Below are 17475 nucleotides of genomic sequence, written 5' to 3'. Positions count from 1 at the left end.
ACCTTCTGTCTGACTGAGCAGGTTAGAGATATCAACGAGGCGCCAAAAGCTGTGAAAATAACATTTTAGGAAAAAAATAAAAAAAAGTTAAGAACTCGCGCGGGGTGTAATTAATTAAATTTAATAGCTCCCGCGCAAACTCTCTCCCTTTAAAAAAACCCTTTCCTCTTCCTCTAAACTAATCCATCGCCACCACACCAACACACAGCACACACCTTTAGGGTTTTCTCCATTTTTCGATTCAAGCTCAAATCAAACGATAAGAATGCAGAACTCGGTGACCCCAGATGCTATCTCCGCCGTATTGTCAAACCCATCCTTTGATTCGTCTTCCGATCGATCTGAGATCGTCGTTCAAGTCGTCGATCTCAAGCCTATCGGCAATCGTTATACGTAAGCTTTGTGCTCCAAACTCTAGATTAGCGTTCATCCTCGCTTGATAGAATCTCTGGGTTCATCGATTTCGTCATTATTTAGGATTATAGCTTCGTAATCGTGTATGATTCAATGGCATAGATCTGGGTTTTTGATCAAAGTTTCGTCTTTTTTGAATCCATTTTCAAATTAGGGATTTGAGGGTTTGTGTGTTTTATTTGATTTGATTGTTTACATGTTCTGATTCTGGTTTACAGGTTTAGTGCAAACGATGGGAAGACGAGAGTCAAAGCTATGTTTACAGCTTCGTTAACACCTGAGATCGTTTCTGGGAATATTCAGAATCTGGGTTTGATCCGTCTCGTTGATTTCACTGTTAATGACATCTCCAGCAAATCAACAAAGTAATAATCTTTTACCGCTTGTGTTTACATAGTATACTCAAATCTCAAGCTAACGTTTGTTTTTGTCTTTGTCGTCTTTGCAGGTATTTTCTTGTGACTAAGTGTGAGTCTGTTGCGTCTGCGCTTGATTGTGAGATTGACTTGGAGGGTAAGAAGGACGAGGAGGAGGGTGGTGAGGCGGCCAAGAGGCAGAAGCTAGATCACTCTCCTGTGAGTGATGTTGTTTCAACTGGTATCACGTTGAAACCGAAACAGGAGTTTGTTGCCAAGTCAGCTTCTCAGATAATCACTGAACAGAGGGGAAAGTAAGCAAATACTCTTCTTTAATGTTATCTGTTAAAAGGAGTATGTGATTAATCTCTTTGGGTTATTTTTATTTTTGCAGTGCTGCACCAGCTGCAAGAATGGCCATGACTAGAAGAGTCCATCCACTTGTGTCCTTGAACCCCTATCAAGGAAGCTGGACCATCAAAGTCCGAGTCACCAACAAGGGAACCATGAGAAACTACAAGAACGCTAAAGGAGAAGGATGTGTCTTCAACGTCGAACTAACAGATGAAGAAGTAAGAAAGCTCTCCTTGTTTCTTATAGACTTTTTTATGCGGTATGGTTACTCATAACTGTTTATTGTGCTGTGGTTCAGGGAACACAAATTCAAGCTACGATGTTTAATGATGCTGCAAGGAAGTTTTATGACAGGTTCCATCTCGGAAAGGTCTATTATATCTCTAGAGGATCACTTAAACTTGCTAACAAGCAGTTCAAGACAGTCCAGAATGATTACGAGATGACACTGAATGAAAACTCAGAGGTGGAGGAAGCTAGCAACGAGGAAACGTTTGTTCCTGAGACGAAATTCAACTTTGTACCCATTGAAGAGTTGGGTATGTACGTGAATCAGAAGGAGCTTATTGGTAAGAGCCGTTATTTTCATCTTGCTAGTTACTTATACATTTGTTTAGGATGATAACAACTTCATTACTATGTTGTTTACAGATCTTATTGGAGTTGTTCAAAGTGTTTCTCCTACCATGAGTATTAGAAGGAGAACGGACAATGAGATGATACCCAAGAGGGATATAACTTTGGCTGATGAGTCAAAGAAAACCGTTGTGGTGTCTCTGTGGAACGACCTGGCAACTGGCGTAGGTCAGGAGCTTCTGGATATGGCTGATAAGTCTCCTGTGATTGCAATCAAGTCTCTCAAAGTTGGAGACTTTCAAGGTAATCTTGAACTGTTTTGTCATGAACACACTTCTCTCCAAATCTGTTTGCTGACGTAATCCAATCTCTCTCCAGGTGTTTCGTTGTCCACCATCAGGAGAAGCAATGTGGTGATAAATCCTGAATCACCAGAGGCGAAAAAGCTGAAATCTTGGTTTGATTCTGAAGGCAAGGAGGCGTCCATGTCTTCCATTGGCTCAGGGATGAGCCCACTTGCTAAGAATGGATCTTGGTCTATGTATACAGACCGAGTCCTCCTCTCTCACATCACAAGCAACCCATCTCTAGGAGAGGAAAAGGTACTAAAACATTTAATTCCATTCATGTAGCAAAATTATTTAAACTAATTATGAAACTGGGTTTCTGTTGCAGCCTGTGTTTTTCAGCACAAGGGGTTACATAAGCTTCATCAAACCAGACCAGACAATGTGGTACCAAGCGTGTAAGACTTGTAACAAGAAAGTGACTGAAGCAATGGACTCTGGTTACTGGTGTGAAGGTTGCCAGAAGAAAGATGAAGAATGCAGCTTAAGGTTAGAATCTAAGAACTTGGTATAGGTACCACATTTATCTTCCTCTTCAGACAACTTACTTGTGTCTACTTTGGGTGTTGTCAGGTACATAATGGTGGTGAAAGTCTCTGACTCAACAGGAGAAGCTTGGTTTTCATCATTCAACGATGAAGCAGAGAAGATTATTGGATGTTCAGCTGATGAACTCAACAAACTAAGATCTGAGGTAAGGAGAGACAAACCCTATAAGAAAAACCATGTTGAAGATAATCTTATGTGATGTTTAATGTTTTTAAACTGTTTTACCAGGGAGGTGAAGTTAATGAGTTTCAGACAAAGCTGAAAGAAGCAACGTGGTCGTCTCATGTCTTCAGGATTAGTGTCACTCAGAATGAGTACAATGGTGAGAAGAGGCAGAGGGTGACTGTCAAAGGAGTGGCTCCTGTTGATTTTGCAGCTGAAGCAAGATTGTTGCTCCAAGACATCTCCAAGAAGAACTAAGCATCTCAGTAGCTCTCAAGTGTCACAATGTTAGGAGTCTGTTTTGCCTAAAAAAGTCTCAGAACTTTGCTTGTAATAAGCTTTTCTGCAGTTTGTATTGTTATAACATCCTTTAATTTGAGTAAAGCTTTATTCCTTAGTATTATTCAGCTGCTTCAGACTTTAATGTGATATATATTGCGTTTGAATATAAATATGGATGTAGTTAGGACTAGGTACATGCAGGATGCAACGAACTATTCCTCTTGGGTCGTTTGTTTGAGCGTCTGCATTTGAGTGATTGTGATTCTAGTAGCTAAGTCTGTTATGTTGTTTCATAGATTGCAACACCTGGTCTCTTTGTGATGTAATCCAATTCTAAAGAACTCATTCTCTTCCAAATATTCACAGTCAAAGAGACTGGGAGCATTTAATAAGTTCACTCAAAGGTTAGCCATGTTTATCATGGTTGGGATCAATGATATTGAAAACACACATTCATCTTCTAAGTTTTGTCATAGGGTTACATCCACAGAGTGGGAAGAACTCTTTAAATGATTTCTTATGATAATTGAATGTTTATAAAGTCTCCAAAGAAGGATTTAAAGCGATGAAAATACAAAAAAAAAAAAGAATATCAAGAAACTAAACCCACCAAAAAACAGCCAAAACGACTTGAAACATCAAACTCAACTCAAGTAGTAAGGCCAAAAGAGAAGAACAAAACAATGCAAAAACAAAAAATTAAAACTACTCTCTTATGCTGGTGCACATTAGCTGCAAATTCAAGATGAAACACCACCACCGCGAGGCCCGCCACGTCCTCCTCCTCTTCCACCACCTCCGTTTTGAGGAACTCTCTGGTAACCTTCTCCTCCATTCCGCGGGTTTGGTCTACCTGAAAACTCACCTCTTCCGTACCATCCTCTTCCTCCTCCTCCTCCTACACCACCACCACGTCCTCCTTTGAAACTCTCGTTCCTGAAGCTTCCTCTTCCTCCAAAGTACCTTCCTCTACCACCTCCATTGTTACCTCCTACAAAACATTACAAACCATCTTTCACATACACAACAAAACTCCTTCACTATACCATCCTTGTCTCTCTCATGTTTGTTTGTTACCTCGACTGTTTGTTTTCTTCTCCTCCAAAACAACTTGACGATCACCAATTGTAATCGGTGAGGCCTCAAGCGCGCTTTGCTTTCCGCTGGACGTTTCGAACTCCACAAAACCAAAACAGAAACCTTGCTGCTGAGAGAGAGATCACAAACAAACGTGTAAGGAAGGTAACCAGTTAAGTTACACTTGGAGAAGATTATAGATTAATTTATATATATCAAAACCTTATTGCTTCTGACTTGAATCCCCTCGTGCTTAACATCACCAAAGCTCTTGAACACCTCTTCAAGTTGTGTTGGCGTGGTGTCAAAAGGTAAGTTCCGGACATAAATCGAGTGACCATCATCTGTAATAACAAGTAGACAGAACAGCCAAGAAGATATCAATAACCAAGGATTGTTATTCAAACAGCAAAATGCAAAGAAGTTACCGACCTTCCACATCAACATTGCTACTGTTTTGAACATTCTCAAGACCTGAAGAATCATTGGGAGCTGCTGCATGCCCAGCAGGTGGAGGAGCTGGCTTCTGGTTGGTTCTGACTGGAGCTGCTGCTCTTGGTTTGTTCCGAGCAACTAGTGATGGTGGTGCTGGACTGCTTTTCATCAGTTTGAGCTGTTTGTATCACACAAAGACTTGCAACATTCACTACCAATAGGAGGACACATTATTGATTTTATTTATTTATTTAACATTTATATAAGATATTTTAGTTTTTGGGTTTAAATATAAGACTATTTTGGAGCATTATCAAAGTTAGATATACAAAAAAAAAAAAAAGACGAATTTGTGAAATTTTATTAACATTATTGCTTAATTTAACGAATCAAGACTAATTTAGATCTATTTAAATCATTTTAACCGATTTAGAACAGTTTAAACCGATTTGAATCGTTTATATCAGTTGTTTCGGTTAGGACCGAACTGCCTAGACCGATTTTTAGAACCATGCTACAAACAAATGAAAGATAATGAGAAAACCAGTTATTAAGCAGTTAAAGACTCACGATTGAAGCATAGGTAGGAGGATCTCCATTAGACACTGATAGAATCTCACTGTGAATTATTTGAGCTGGAGGGTCTATTGGCTCAACGTCAACAACAACTCCTTCATCTTTCTCACAAGGATCATACACCTCCGCCACATTCTCAACATCTTCCTCCTCAATAGTAGCAACTGGCTCTGGCTCAACCTCAGCCTCATGACTAACAATAACACTTTCTGACAACACACCAAATGAGTGTTCTGTGGTAAGAAACAAAAAAAAAACAAGGACTTGGATCTTTTCACCGTACCTGGTTCAACAGGAGCCTGAACATCCTTGATGGTGACAGACCTGGCTTGTGTACTCACATCTTTCTCCTCAAGGAAACGAAACACATCGTTTAAGACAAAGTACCCCTTGTCCTGTGGAGCCAAGAAGAATGTTTGGCTGAACTTCTTCCTCACATTATCCTTCCCGGTTAAGCGTCCGGTTACCAACACAATAACCCCTCTCTCATGAGACTCCTGAGCATCTGCAGTGTCTATCTCCGCCGTGTAGTCTTCATAGTTCAACGACATGATCTTATCATTGATCGCCTAAACACTCAAAGTATAAACCAATGTTAGATCAAAGTTGAAGACTTTATAAAGTTAAGAGCATAGAAGAATCTCACTTGCATAGTTGTGACAGTGGTCACAGTACCGGTAACATCAGGACGGGTTAACAAGCTGGAATCTTGATAGAACCGGTGGACTAAACCGGGAGATTGGTGAAGAATGTGATAGTATTGCTCCACAAAGGCACGGCCTACAACCTCAGCACCAGGGGAAGTGCTAGCTTCCTGCTGTGCCATCTACACTCAATAACAAAAAGTGATATTCTTTCGATTAATTAACATAAATGATGATTAAAAGTCAACGATCTGTTCAAGATTTCACTGTTCTAGATGAAAGTAAGCTCTCTCTCTCTCTCTCTCTCTCACACAAACACAAAACCCTAGAGTGAAAAAAGAGATCATTTTTACAAGAACGACACTAAACTCTTTAATGGTTGTAATAAATTAATCGAGAAGAGAAGTAAATGAAGGAATGGGTCAGATCAATCAAGCTTAGATTAAGAGGGAGATTAAGGTTTCTAAGAAGGAGTCAAAAGGAAGAGATCGAAAGAAGGAAGGAAGGAAGTGTAGTTTGTACTTACAGTGATCTGAGGGGGAGAGAGAGGACAAAAAAGAGATCTGTTGTTGCAGGAGAAACAGAGGAAGGACGAGAGAGACAGCGACAGACGGGGAGAGAGAGTGTGAGAAGGAACATAACTACTAGTACGGAGTTTAGTTTAGTTCAGTTCAGTTCTGTTCTGTTCGGCCCACTAAGACTTAAAGTTCAGTTAGGCCCACTAATCAAGTCCATTATGGGCTTTAGGTTTAGTTTCTAGCGTTCTTGCAATGAATTTATAATAAAAGTAAAAATTAATAAAATATAATATTCGTGATATTATTAATTTTAGAGTTTTTCTCGAATCGTTACTTGGGTTCCTAGTGTTTGTAGGGTTTGGAGTATTAAATTGTTATATATATATAGAGATTCCGAGGAACAAGGGATCAAACGTGACAAACAAAAAAAATTATTGTTGCAGACTGAAACAATGACGAAGATATTCGATCTTCCAACAAATTTGGTAGAGGAGATTCTCTCAAAGATCCCCTTTAAATATATGAGAGAAGTGCGATTAACTTGCAAACAATGGGACACTTTATCCAAGAGTCGGAGCTTTTCAAAGATGCACATCGATAAACTAAGTGAAATAAGGGAAGGGGAGTCTATGATGGTCGCCTGGATAGATTACGATCTATATCTCATGAGGGTCCTTCTCGTGGACAATGAAGATCCAATTGTAGAGTGGAAAGGTAAGCTTAACCAACAAATAAAGATATCTAAAGTTTTCCACTGTGACGGTTTATTGTTATGCGTCTTGAAAGATGATGCTACCAAAGTTATCGTTTGGAATCCGTATTGGGGTCAAACAAGGTCGATAGAATGTAGATGCCCCTCATATGGATATAACATGTTCAGTTATGCTCTCGGATATGAGGACAAGGGCTCTTGTCGTAGTTACAAATTCTTGAGGTTTATAGATCGATACGTTGACTATGCGACCAGAGACGAATTTTTATGGTATGAGATTTATGATTTCGACTCTAGCTCATGGAAGACTCTTGATGTCACTCCACACTGGCGTATACAATTTTGCCATGGAGTGTGTCTCAAAGGAAACACTTACTGGCCTGCTTCACAAAGGAAGAGAGAAGGAGACGTGCTTAACGATCACATAATCTGTTTCGATTTTACAAGTGAGAGTTTTGGTCCTCTTCTGCGTCTGCCGTTTGACGCTGGGTATTGTGACTATGTGACTTTATCATGTGTTAGAGAAGAGAAGCTTGCGGTTTTACTTACGCACAACGAAGCAGGTCCAATGGAGTTTGAGATATGGATTACTACTAAGATTGAGGCAGAAAATGTGTTGTGGAGCAAGTTCTTGAGAGTGCTGGAACCGGATCTTGCCCCTCTGATTACATGTAATGGTTTCTTCGTTGAGGAGGAGAATAAAGTCGCCATGGGTTTTGTAACAGACCTCTCCATAACAACATTTAACATTGTTGGAGAGGCTGGATACTTAAAAAAACTGAAACTCGTAGAATGTTTAGAAATAGACATACAGTGTGCACGTGGGGCAAATGCGTGCTCTTATGTTCCAAGTCTAGTGCAAATCAAGCAACCTGCTTCAGGAACTAAAAGGAAAGAACAAAGTGACTTAGAAAAGCAACGATGTGATCAAAACATTTCGAGACTTGTTGCATTTAAAAAGCGTAGCAAGTTTTGGTAATCTGCATGCAGGAGGAAGGCAAAAGGAGAGAATAAACGAGATGCTTAATTAGTATTTCAACTATGTCTTTCATTTACTCTTTTAGCTCTTTCGATGCTGCGTGTCTTTATTAAGATGTCGTTTTAGTGTTGGTTTTCCATTTTGATATGTAATCGTTTTCTTTCTTTTTTAGATTTTGATATGAGTTTTTTGGTTTAACTATCATTTCTTGTTGCTTAGGTTTTGGAGTTTCCTATATATATAAACGTATGTCCATCTCTTAGCTTGTGGGCATAACTAAGAAAAAATCTTTGTTTACGTTATCGCAGTTTCGGGTAGTTCAGATTAGTACAAGTATTAATAGAGGAAGCTGTTTAAACTGAAATCTATTTCTTTGGTGGGAGTAATAATGATCATGAATCGTGTGATGAAACAGCTTCGTGCGTTCTTACAAGCGAAACAGAGGTTTTTTATGTATCTAGTTATCCCATTATATACAGTAATCAAGGACAATCATCTTTCTTCCATTTGACCCATTAAAATGCTAAGAGATCTTATTTGTCCCTTTCGTTTTACCAATTTTTCATATAAAAACTAAGAGATAACTTGGGAATATATTTTCGTTGTTAGTGAGAGAACAGAAGGAGGTAAAAATTCGTTTTACCAATTTTTCATATAAAAACTAAAATCTTATATTATAGAACACAAGGAGTAACAGATAATGCAAAACTTATTTGGATCCCAAACTTTTTCTTTTCGAGAAAAACATAATTTGGACCGTATTTTTGTCTACCTACGCGAAGATGAAGAGGTCACATCGGGACTAATAAAAATGAAAAAAAAGAAAAACCTCTCTTGTTTTAAGCCCGCGGCGAGAATCGAACTCGCGGCCTTTCGCTTGTAGGCATCACATCTATTAAATTCAACTAGGATAGGACCCGCGCCTTGCGCGGGATTAAGTTATTATTTTTATTATATTTTGGAGAATGAAACAATAGTTTGGCTTCATTTGGATTAGGGGTGTTCAATCCGGATATCGGGTTGGTTTCGGTTCGGCTCGATTTTTTCGGTATTTCGGTTAGTAAAATATAATTACTATTCTAAATCTATATTTACTTTGACTTTAGTCTTTCACATATTTTTGAAAGATTTCAACTGGACGACTAAATTGATCAGCCAATCTTATTGCTTTAAATCATTAGTATTTATATATATATATTATTTAGTTTGAATATTTATTAAATAAAAATTCATATGCGTTATATTTTATGATCATTTGTAACTTATTATAACAAAAAAAATAATCTATTGATCACAAAATTTTCAGAGTGGGAATCTTCAAATTTCTAATAATATATAGACGTTTTGAAAAATTCAAAATATAACATATAAGAAAAAATATAAATGATTTTATTATATATTTAATGTGATTTTTTTAATATCTTTCAATAATAAAAAAATTAAAAAAAAAGAACTAAGATACCAAAATTGTTATCAAATATTTATTATTCATAATAATTAATTTTCATATATACGTTAATCATATTAGGTAATTTCATTAATTGTCATATATATATTAGTCATCTATGGTAATTCCGTAGGTTTTATTTAAGGAAAGAAAATAGCATATCATATCATTATATCATATAGTTTGACCAGCTTATGTATCTAACAACTAAGATACAAAAATTGTTATCAAATATTTATTATTCATAATAATTAATTTTCACATATACGTTAATCATATTAGGTAATTTCATAGCTTTTATTTAAGGAAAGTACAAAACATTTTTTGGTACGTTATTTATCAATTCGATAGTTAGTTTAATAAAAAGTGTAATATAAGTTAAGATGGACCAACCTATTTTCTAAGAATAGTATATTTTATATAGTTATTTATTAAATAAGAATTTATAATCATACGGTTCTATGATCATTCATATCGTTTTATAACAAAATATTTAAATCATCGATAACAAAAATTTTAATCTGAAATCTTTAATAAGTTTATAATTTATAAATGTTCTTGAAAATTCATTGAAAGTTTTAATATTAAAATATTTATGTAATCTTATGGTATATAGTGTTTAATCTATATATATATTTATTTTATTATTAAATGATATTTTTTACTCATATGGTTTTAAAATCATGTGTATCTTCTTATAATAAAAATGTTAAACCATTGATCATTAATTTTTAACATAATAATTTTAATAGTTTTAGTCATTTATTGTCGTTTTTAAAAATCCAAAATATAACATATACGAAAAAATCTAAATTTTACCTTTATAGCTAATTTGATTGTTTAATTTATTTTAATAATATAAAATTAAACAAAAAATGATGGAGGAGATATAAATTGTTATCAAATCTTTATTATTAAAATCATTAATTGTCATATATATATTAGTCATTTATGGTAATTTCGTAGGTTTTATTTAAGGAAAGAAAATAGCATATCATATCATTATATCATATAGTTTGACCAGCTTATGTATCTAACAACATATAAAAATCGAATATGGACCTACTTATTTTTCAATTGAATGTAATTGACTACCTAATTGAGTGCCACCTATGCATTGGGGCCTCTTTTAATTAATACAAAATTGAGGTTACATCTTTTCAAATGTTTCTCAATTAATATATAGGGGATTATTCAAATTTTGATTCAAATACTCCATAACTAATGATATAAAAAGGGGCTTTGTCCAATGGATTCCTGTGTACAAAAAGTGTTATGAAGTTTGAAGATTACGAGAAGAACCACAGTGACTTCATCGTTGTAAGAAGCACAACCGAAAGATAAACATTCAGTGTTTTCAGACCAGACAAAAATGTCGAACAACATTACTTTCATGTGTTGTTTTCTTCAACCTCAAGTGGTTTGTTGGAGGGAACACTAACCCCCAGCTGTCATGTCTGACTCACTTAGAGCTTGTTTATCATCACCACACTTTGGTTATTTCTTTCAAAATGAATGATCTTTTGAGGCATCATACACAGTCTAGTTTCACAGATGTTGGTTGAAAGCTGTCTAGTAAGGGATCATACATGTCAAGGAGACCACAATCCGGAACAGTCTTGGCAGGCTCTTCCGGAGTAAGGAGAGGACGAAGCTTGTGTATGAACCATCTTTGTTGGAGAACTCATGGCGATGGCTGTGGTAGAGTCGGTTTCAGCTGAAATGCGTTGTGGATGCGGTTGTTCTGTATTTGTGATGTCATAAAACTGACTTACCAAAAAAACAAAACAATGAATAATGGAGATGCGAAGCGAAGCGAGCGCTCTACCATATGAGCTACATCCCCTAACGTTATTGAAGTTAATGTCATCGTTTTTCTTAATTTCATTTTATGAAATGGGCTAACCAGGGTTGAAGCCCAATTACTCATGATTTTTTCCTATTCTATCTTTTCCACTCTCTAAATCGGTGAAGGAGATGAAATGATCGATAAGATGAAATCAGCAGGTTATATAGTAAGTTGTTGGATAAGAAAGAGTATTATAGGTTTCAAAAGATATTGTGTGGGATTGAAAGGCTTGAACAACTTGCGAAGATTGTGTTCAAAATTATAAAAGCTGATGGGTTCAAACCAGCTAACTAGAGGTAACGGTTTGTACAAAGAAGCGGCAATGAGAGAAATTGATGTTAATTCTAAGAAGTACAGAGTTGATCCACGGTTTTTTTTTAAAGAAGAGCAACGAAGTTTGTTAAGAAACCGCATAATAAGATGAGACGGAGAACGTGATGTTGATGATCTTCTTCAACATCTGATATATATCTCTTTAAAGGTATATGGTTCAAAACAGTCTTTGTTCTTATACCTTGTTATTATTTTGTGAGAAGGTACCCCGCCCAATAATATTTTTGGCTCAACCCAATGTAACTTTACACACCTTTCATGGTTAGCTTAAGTTACTTAATTTTCCTTGGTTATCTGATTGTGCTTCTCGTGTACTTCCAAGTTGAACTGACTTGTCGAGTCTTCGTCGATATGTTAATTGCATTTCAACGTGATACAAAAATACAGCTAATGAAGTCAAAGTCAAAGTCTATGCATAGATCTTTCTTCTTAGAAAACTCTCCCCCTATCACTCATTGTATCTTCATTGAAACCACAAGAATAGCATTCCACATGCATGAAGTCAAATTCGACTCCTACATCTTTCTTCTTATAAAACTCTCTCTCGCTCTTTCTCCATTGTAACCACAAGAGTGGAGTCTCTCTTCTCCAGCATTATCATCCTGCTCTTAGTTTCTTTTTCCTGTTTCATTTCTTCAGGTAAATCTCTGAATATAAAGAACAAGAAGATCTCTCTCCATTTCTCTACTTGTCTCTTCCAAAAACTTATGAAGTCTTATCTACAGGAGCGCTCACCAGCAACAAAGGAAACATCACAATCAAATGGGATCTCATGAACTGGACCCCTGATGGCTACATTGTAAGTCTTAACAAAATCTTCTTTGAACATGAACCTCTGAATCATCTTTGTGTTTCCTCAGGCCGTGGTTACAGCTTACAACAACCAGAAACAACGTTCAATTCCTTCACCTGGATGGAAAATGAGCTGGAGATGGGCCAAAAAAGAGGTGATATCAGATATGGAGCATGGCTGGTGCACAAACCACAGAGCAAGGAGATTGTTCAATGTACAAAGGAAACATCCCTAAATCATGTGTTCTTAAACCAACAGTCATTGATTTGCTTCCTGGTACTCCTTACAACCAGCAGATCTCAAACCGCTGCAAAGGCGGTGTTTTGAAACCCGGTTTAGCAAGTTCATTCCAGATCACCGTTGGTGCTGCTGGTACCTCAAACAGTACTGTTCGGATGGCTGAGCACCTAAACAGCAGTATATTTGTGGACCGACGACCAAGAACGTTATGCGGACGAAGTTTATAACCTCTGACTTAAAGAGAACCACTAGTGCCTTGAGTAAGTTTCCCAACATATACAAACCTGTAATTCTGATTTTTGAACTCACCTTGGTTTGTTTGTTTTTGTTCTTATTTAGTGACATGGAACATTGCTTGCGTCTTCCACAAGGCAACATGAACACCTCAAATATCTAAAGGAAAAAATCTCATAAGCGAGTTTATCTCCAGAATTTTATGTTGTTTTGTATTTTTCATGTATGGTTTATGTTTTAAGCGAAAATAAAAAAACACTAGCTACTTGGATTGATTTACAGTGTATTCTAGACGGCTTCATTCCAGAACTGAACTGATATATCTCTTGTTCCACAAGTAACAAAGAATGATTCGTGCGTTCCACGTAACAATCTCGTTGTTTGCTTTATCTGTAGAGATTATAAACTCTTCCGTGTCATTAAAGATTGTCTGTGAGAGATTGTGGTGACGGAGATTATGTTGTGAGTTCTAAAAGGACTCCGTTCTATAAACGTATAAAAAGTTATTATTTTAGGGTTGTGTGAGATTATGTTGAGAGTTCTGTAGACAAGTGCAACTTTCAAAGTCCTGGAACTTAGTTGCTTGAGTTTGAAGTATGATTAACCTATTTGGAGTTTTGGTTTGGTTAAATATAAACCGAACAGAAAGGCACTAATCCGGTTTCAAAGACTATATAGACTAAGAATATTTTGGTCAACCAGCCGGTGTGGCTTAACAACTTTATTTCGGATATTTGGCTTACCTGTAGAAAATAATCATTCTAATCAACTTAAACTTCCTTTTTCAAATCAACTAAACCAAACTAAATGATTTAAAAAAAAACATTGATAAATAGTTAATTATATCATTTTACAATCTATATTTGGCTTACCTGTAGACAATAATCATTCTAATCATCTTAAACTTCCTTTTTCAAATCAACTAAACCAAACTAAAATGATTTTTAAACATTGATAAATCGTTAATTATATCATTATATAATCTGTATTTTTATTATGTATAATAATTAATTATTTACAACATATGTGAATTATAAAACAAATTCACATATAATGATTCCATAATGTAGTTCTTCACAAAAACTAAATGAAGTTTCTAAAGTAAATTTTGGGAGTAAAGTTGATTAGTATTTTTTGTCAACAAAGTGATTAATATGTAGTTTCTTGGTAGGTGATAGTGTCGGCAATATAAGAACTTTTACTTGTCCGTGTAATATAAGAGCATGAGCATTGGTGAACCCCACTTTGGGGTTCACCAAATTTTTTTAATATTTTTTTGTGGGTCCATAAACAGTTATGAACCCGAATTTGTTGTTTTCTGCATTAGTGAACCCGAAGAAAGAGTTCATAGGAATAAAATAATAATATTTTTTATTTTTTTTTAAATTTAAAATTATTCAGAATACATGAATAAAATATTAAAATATATTATAAAATTTATGAAAACACTTTATTCAACCTATGTTTTAGTTTTGGAGTTTAAGTTTTGGTTTTGAGATATGTTATAATATTTTAGTTTGTGTTTTCAGATGTAGAAAAGCTATGTTAGAGTTTTGGAGTTTATGTTGTTTCTTAACTTAAATTCAATTCATAGAAACATTTTGTTCGATGATCAGTCTACGCATTCAACAAAGGAATTAAGTTCGAGAATGTTTAACTTAGGATAAAAGTTCACATAGAAAAACCATTCAAGTTTTACAAACCGAAATACATAAGTTGATAAGTTGCTAATGAAACAAAAGGAAACAAGTTAAGATGATAGAGAGGAAAGACCGTAAAAGAGCCATCTAATTTCGTGAGGTAGAAGCAATGCTACCTGTAGAAGAAGAGAACACAAGTTAAAGCAGAAGCAAAGTAGTAACATTGAAGATGTAGACAACACAAACAAGTCAAATGAGAAGACTTACCATCGATTCTGCTGAAGTGCTTGATCAGTAGTTCAGTACACTCCTTCCTTTCCGGACATACACACAGTAATGGAGTTGTCGTCCCGTCTCTAACCACGTTGAACACAAACAAATCTCCGTTGGTGCATCTGTTATCACGACAGAACTTTCTCCACCCTCTGCTGATGTAATATACGCCGTCTGATTCGCTAAATCCGAAGCGTGCAGTCCATGACTTTCCCTCCTTGTTGACAAGTTTGACCTCTTTGCATTGTTGGTTCAAAGCACCACACCTCATAGCTTCCACAGGAAGAAACTACAAACACATACATAACATCAGCCAAGAAGCAGTACTAGAATCACACAATAAATAACTAAATTTTACTCACCATTTTGTCGTCCTTTTGATTTGTAGGAGTAACCTCAGCCAAGAAGCAGTAGTCGTATGAGAAAGTAGGAGCATCATCCGCGTCGGACCACAGAATCTCACAACAGCTAGGACCAAAAGGAGTCACATGAAAGACCATGTCTCCTTCGTGTTTGAAGATGACAATGTCACCGATTCGAAGATCATGTGCTTCGGTGAACTCTTTCCAACCTTTGGTGAGTGTCCTGCCTTCTCGGATCACCTCCCAAATTTGATCCGAAGCGTCCGATCTTAGCTTCCATGGTTTATTGATCTCAGCCCCTTGTATGTGTTTTGAGTAGAAGTCAAGTGGTATTGCCACGCCACTGTGAAAACCAGGAAGAAGAGGCTTGAAGAAATGAGGTTCTCGGGGAGTTTCCATCTGCAACAATCGAGTTCCAATTACATGTAAGAAACAAAGAAGATGAGAAAGACATGTTCCAATCGTATGGCCAAGGTAACAACGACTCTATTCCGACTAGAAATCTAACCAAGAACCAACGAGTTTACGCTTTGGTCATTACTACGAGCCACTACTTAGTTACTAACTGAAGTGAATATAACCTCTAAACCCCTCTATCGATTTGAAATTTCACAGAAACTAACCCTAATGAAACGAGCATGCCGATTTACATCAATTAATCGAAAACCCTCTATCGATTTTGAAACCCTCAAACAAAAAATCCCCAAATCGATTTAAAACCGAAACACAAAAAGATGGAGAGGAGGTGGAGAATTCTACCGTTCAACTCAATACTCACCTAAGAGGTGGAGAAGAGAAACCAGAGTGGATTTGCTGGAGAATACCGCCGGAGATGGAGGTCGCACAGAGAATCGCCTCAGAGAGAAAAAAACCCTAGCTTTTACGGAGATGAGAGAAATGAATCAAGACGCCGAGACCCTTCTTTCTCTCTCGCCAACGCGGAAAGGAGAAGCCACTGAGAGGAGGACACGTGGCGTGAACCCGCCCCTTACGAGTTCACCCGTAAGGCCCGGTTCGGCGAAACAAACCCTTTTTTTATGTGTTTTTAATCAATTGGGCCTATGAACTCGAGCCCGTGAACCCCGCATGATACCTCAATGCGCATGGTCTAAGGTGTCATCCAATAAACAAAACGAGAACGAACGAACGAATACTACAAAAGTAAACCAACACTTAGTAATAGAGACCCCCTTGTGGGTTAGCGATGTACGTATTAATATGATATGAATTTAATAATTTGGAGTGGTAGTCTCATCGTTTCCACGTATTGACAAAGATTGTTTACTAACCCTCTATTGTCTCATACATCGAATGGCTAATTTCGAGACTTTAAGGTCCTTAACGTGAACATCATGTTGGAGAAAATATGAAATGGTCAATTGTGTATCATCGTTATAGTCGGTCACAAAAAAAAAAAAAAAAAAAAAAAAGAATCATTTGATTCTGTAAAAACTAAATTGATATATTGTTGTTTGTTAGGAAAACATCTAAAAATTGATATATTGGCCGACTCGTTTTATTTAAATGTCAATATTTCAATAATATAAGTAATATGAATTTCAAGTTTGTAAACCACCTATAATATCATTTTACAAATTAATTACTTTCTCTCGGTTGGCAATACAATTATAAGGGTTTAAATTTTGGAAAACATAGGTAAATATATGATTAAAAATAACTGAATAATCGAAATCTGTCATATTACATGTTTTTTTTGTTTTCTCCACCGACAGCCTAAAACACTGTCAGTGGCCCACGTTCCTCTAAAGCTGTCCTCTTCGGTAATACCTTCTGTTATTAAACTAACTTCCCATGACAATTACACTAAAGCCCTTTTCCATTCATGAACACACAAAAACTTCATCGTGATAAGAAAAGAAAAGGAATACCCAAAACTTTCACAGATCTTTTTATTCGGTTAAGAGTTTTAATTCAAGAAATTATTGTACAATTTGTACTTAACCGAACGTAATTTGATCTACGTTCTTATTGCTTCAAATTTTATATTTTTGTTTATATTTACATGTGATTAAATCTTTACAGAACAATCGTACTTTCAAAGAAGAATTTTGTCAGTCTATAAAATATTATTGCAAATTTTAAATGTACAGCAATATTAGCTTAGAGCATGAGCATCAGTGAATCCCCTTTGAGGTTCATCTTCTTAATTTTTTATTATTAAATTTTTTATTTTTTTCATTTTGATTTTTTTTTTTTAAAAAAAAAAAATTGACCAATCGCGGACCGCCACGTGTTGTGGGACCCGTGCTACAGTGATGAATTTTAGGAGAGATGGTATCATGCAGAAGAGGTGAAAAGGGGC

General features: G+C 36.1%; 4 protein-coding genes and 1 pseudogene across 6 annotated transcripts; 3 read left to right on the top strand and 2 right to left on the bottom strand.

Moving 5' to 3' along the window:
* The first annotated feature begins 49 nt into the window (after positions 1–49).
* LOC103837365 (replication protein A 70 kDa DNA-binding subunit D) lies at positions 50–3161 on the top strand. The gene is made up of 10 exons (XM_009113723.3): positions 50–393; positions 633–779; positions 863–1084; positions 1165–1342; positions 1423–1693; positions 1776–2003; positions 2079–2302; positions 2376–2536; positions 2621–2741; positions 2825–3161. Exons 1-10 carry the CDS (start codon positions 266–268, stop codon positions 3014–3016), a joined length of 1872 nt encoding a protein of 623 aa, XP_009111971.1. The 5' UTR covers positions 50–265; the 3' UTR covers positions 3017–3161.
* Positions 3162–3532: 371 nt separating this feature from the next.
* On the bottom strand, positions 3533–6458 carry LOC103837363 (nuclear transport factor 2). 2 transcript variants are annotated; one of them, XM_009113722.3, is made up of 8 exons: positions 6299–6458; positions 5775–5954; positions 5412–5697; positions 5123–5337; positions 4550–4730; positions 4340–4461; positions 4118–4244; positions 3533–4031 (listed from the first exon to the last, which is right to left on the bottom strand). In XM_009113722.3, the coding sequence occupies exons 2-8, from the start codon at positions 5952–5954 to the stop codon at positions 3781–3783; spliced, it is 1362 nt and encodes a 453-aa protein (XP_009111970.1). In that variant the 5' UTR covers positions 6299–6458; the 3' UTR covers positions 3533–3780. The 2 variants fall into 2 exon arrangements, with proteins under 2 accessions (XP_009111970.1, XP_009111969.1); XM_009113721.3 differs by having other exon boundaries at positions 4118–4247; positions 6299–6457.
* A 226-nt stretch (positions 6459–6684) lies between these two features.
* LOC103837362 (F-box protein At2g38590-like) lies at positions 6685–9116 on the top strand. Its single transcript, XM_033279121.1, has one exon. The coding sequence runs from the start codon at positions 6743–6745 to the stop codon at positions 7979–7981; it is 1239 nt and encodes a 412-aa protein (XP_033135012.1). The 5' UTR covers positions 6685–6742; the 3' UTR covers positions 7982–9116.
* Positions 9117–11548: 2432 nt separating this feature from the next.
* Positions 11549–13152, top strand: LOC103837480 (annotated as a pseudogene).
* A 45-nt stretch (positions 13153–13197) lies between these two features.
* Positions 13198–17454, bottom strand: LOC103837360 (B3 domain-containing protein REM9-like). Of its 2 annotated transcripts, none has more exons than XM_033279740.1 (3): positions 15931–17454; positions 15153–15551; positions 13198–15079 (listed from the first exon to the last, which is right to left on the bottom strand). In XM_033279740.1, exons 2-3 carry the CDS (start codon positions 15549–15551, stop codon positions 14690–14692), a joined length of 789 nt encoding a protein of 262 aa, XP_033135631.1. In that variant the 5' UTR covers positions 15931–17454; the 3' UTR covers positions 13198–14689. The 2 variants fall into 2 exon arrangements, with proteins under 2 accessions (XP_033135631.1, XP_033135632.1); XM_033279741.1 differs by lacking the exon at positions 15931–17454 and having other exon boundaries at positions 14515–14693; positions 14785–15079; positions 15153–15605.
* Positions 17455–17475: the final 21 nt, after the last annotated feature.

Source organism: Brassica rapa, chromosome A09, assembly GCF_000309985.2.
Source record: "Brassica rapa cultivar Chiifu-401-42 chromosome A09, CAAS_Brap_v3.01, whole genome shotgun sequence".
In the NCBI taxonomy this organism is placed as follows: domain Eukaryota; kingdom Viridiplantae; phylum Streptophyta; class Magnoliopsida; order Brassicales; family Brassicaceae; genus Brassica; species Brassica rapa.
Note: the sequence above shows the minus strand (reverse complement) of the source record. Positions and strands in the feature narration are given on the sequence as shown.

Excerpts from the sequence above, each read along its gene's own strand:
- LOC103837365 (XM_009113723.3), top strand. The coding sequence starts at position 266 with ATGCAGAACTCGGTGACCCCAGATGCTATCTCCGCCGTATTGTCAAAC. Across the intron at positions 2,004-2,078 it reads CAAAGTTGGAGACTTTCAAG|GTGTTTCGTTGTCCACCATC; the intron begins GTAATCTTGAAC and ends ATCTCTCTCCAG. Across the intron at positions 2,537-2,620 it reads GATGAAGAATGCAGCTTAAG|GTACATAATGGTGGTGAAAG; the intron begins GTTAGAATCTAA and ends GGGTGTTGTCAG.
- LOC103837363 (XM_009113721.3), bottom strand. The coding sequence starts at position 5,954 with ATGGCACAGCAGGAAGCTAGCACTTCCCCTGGTGCTGAGGTTGTAGGC. Across the intron at positions 4,731-5,122 it reads CTCCTACCTATGCTTCAATC|CTCAAACTGATGAAAAGCAG; the intron begins GTGAGTCTTTAA and ends TGATACAAACAG. Across the intron at positions 4,248-4,339 it reads TTCAAGTCAGAAGCAATAAG|CAGCAAGGTTTCTGTTTTGG; the intron begins GTTTTGATATAT and ends TCTCTCTCTCAG.
- LOC103837362 (XM_033279121.1), top strand. The coding sequence starts at position 6,743 with ATGACGAAGATATTCGATCTTCCAACAAATTTGGTAGAGGAGATTCTC.
- LOC103837360 (XM_033279740.1), bottom strand. The coding sequence starts at position 15,551 with ATGGAAACTCCCCGAGAACCTCATTTCTTCAAGCCTCTTCTTCCTGGT. Across the intron at positions 15,080-15,152 it reads ATCAAAAGGACGACAAAATG|TTTCTTCCTGTGGAAGCTAT; the intron begins GTGAGTAAAATT and ends ATGTGTTTGTAG.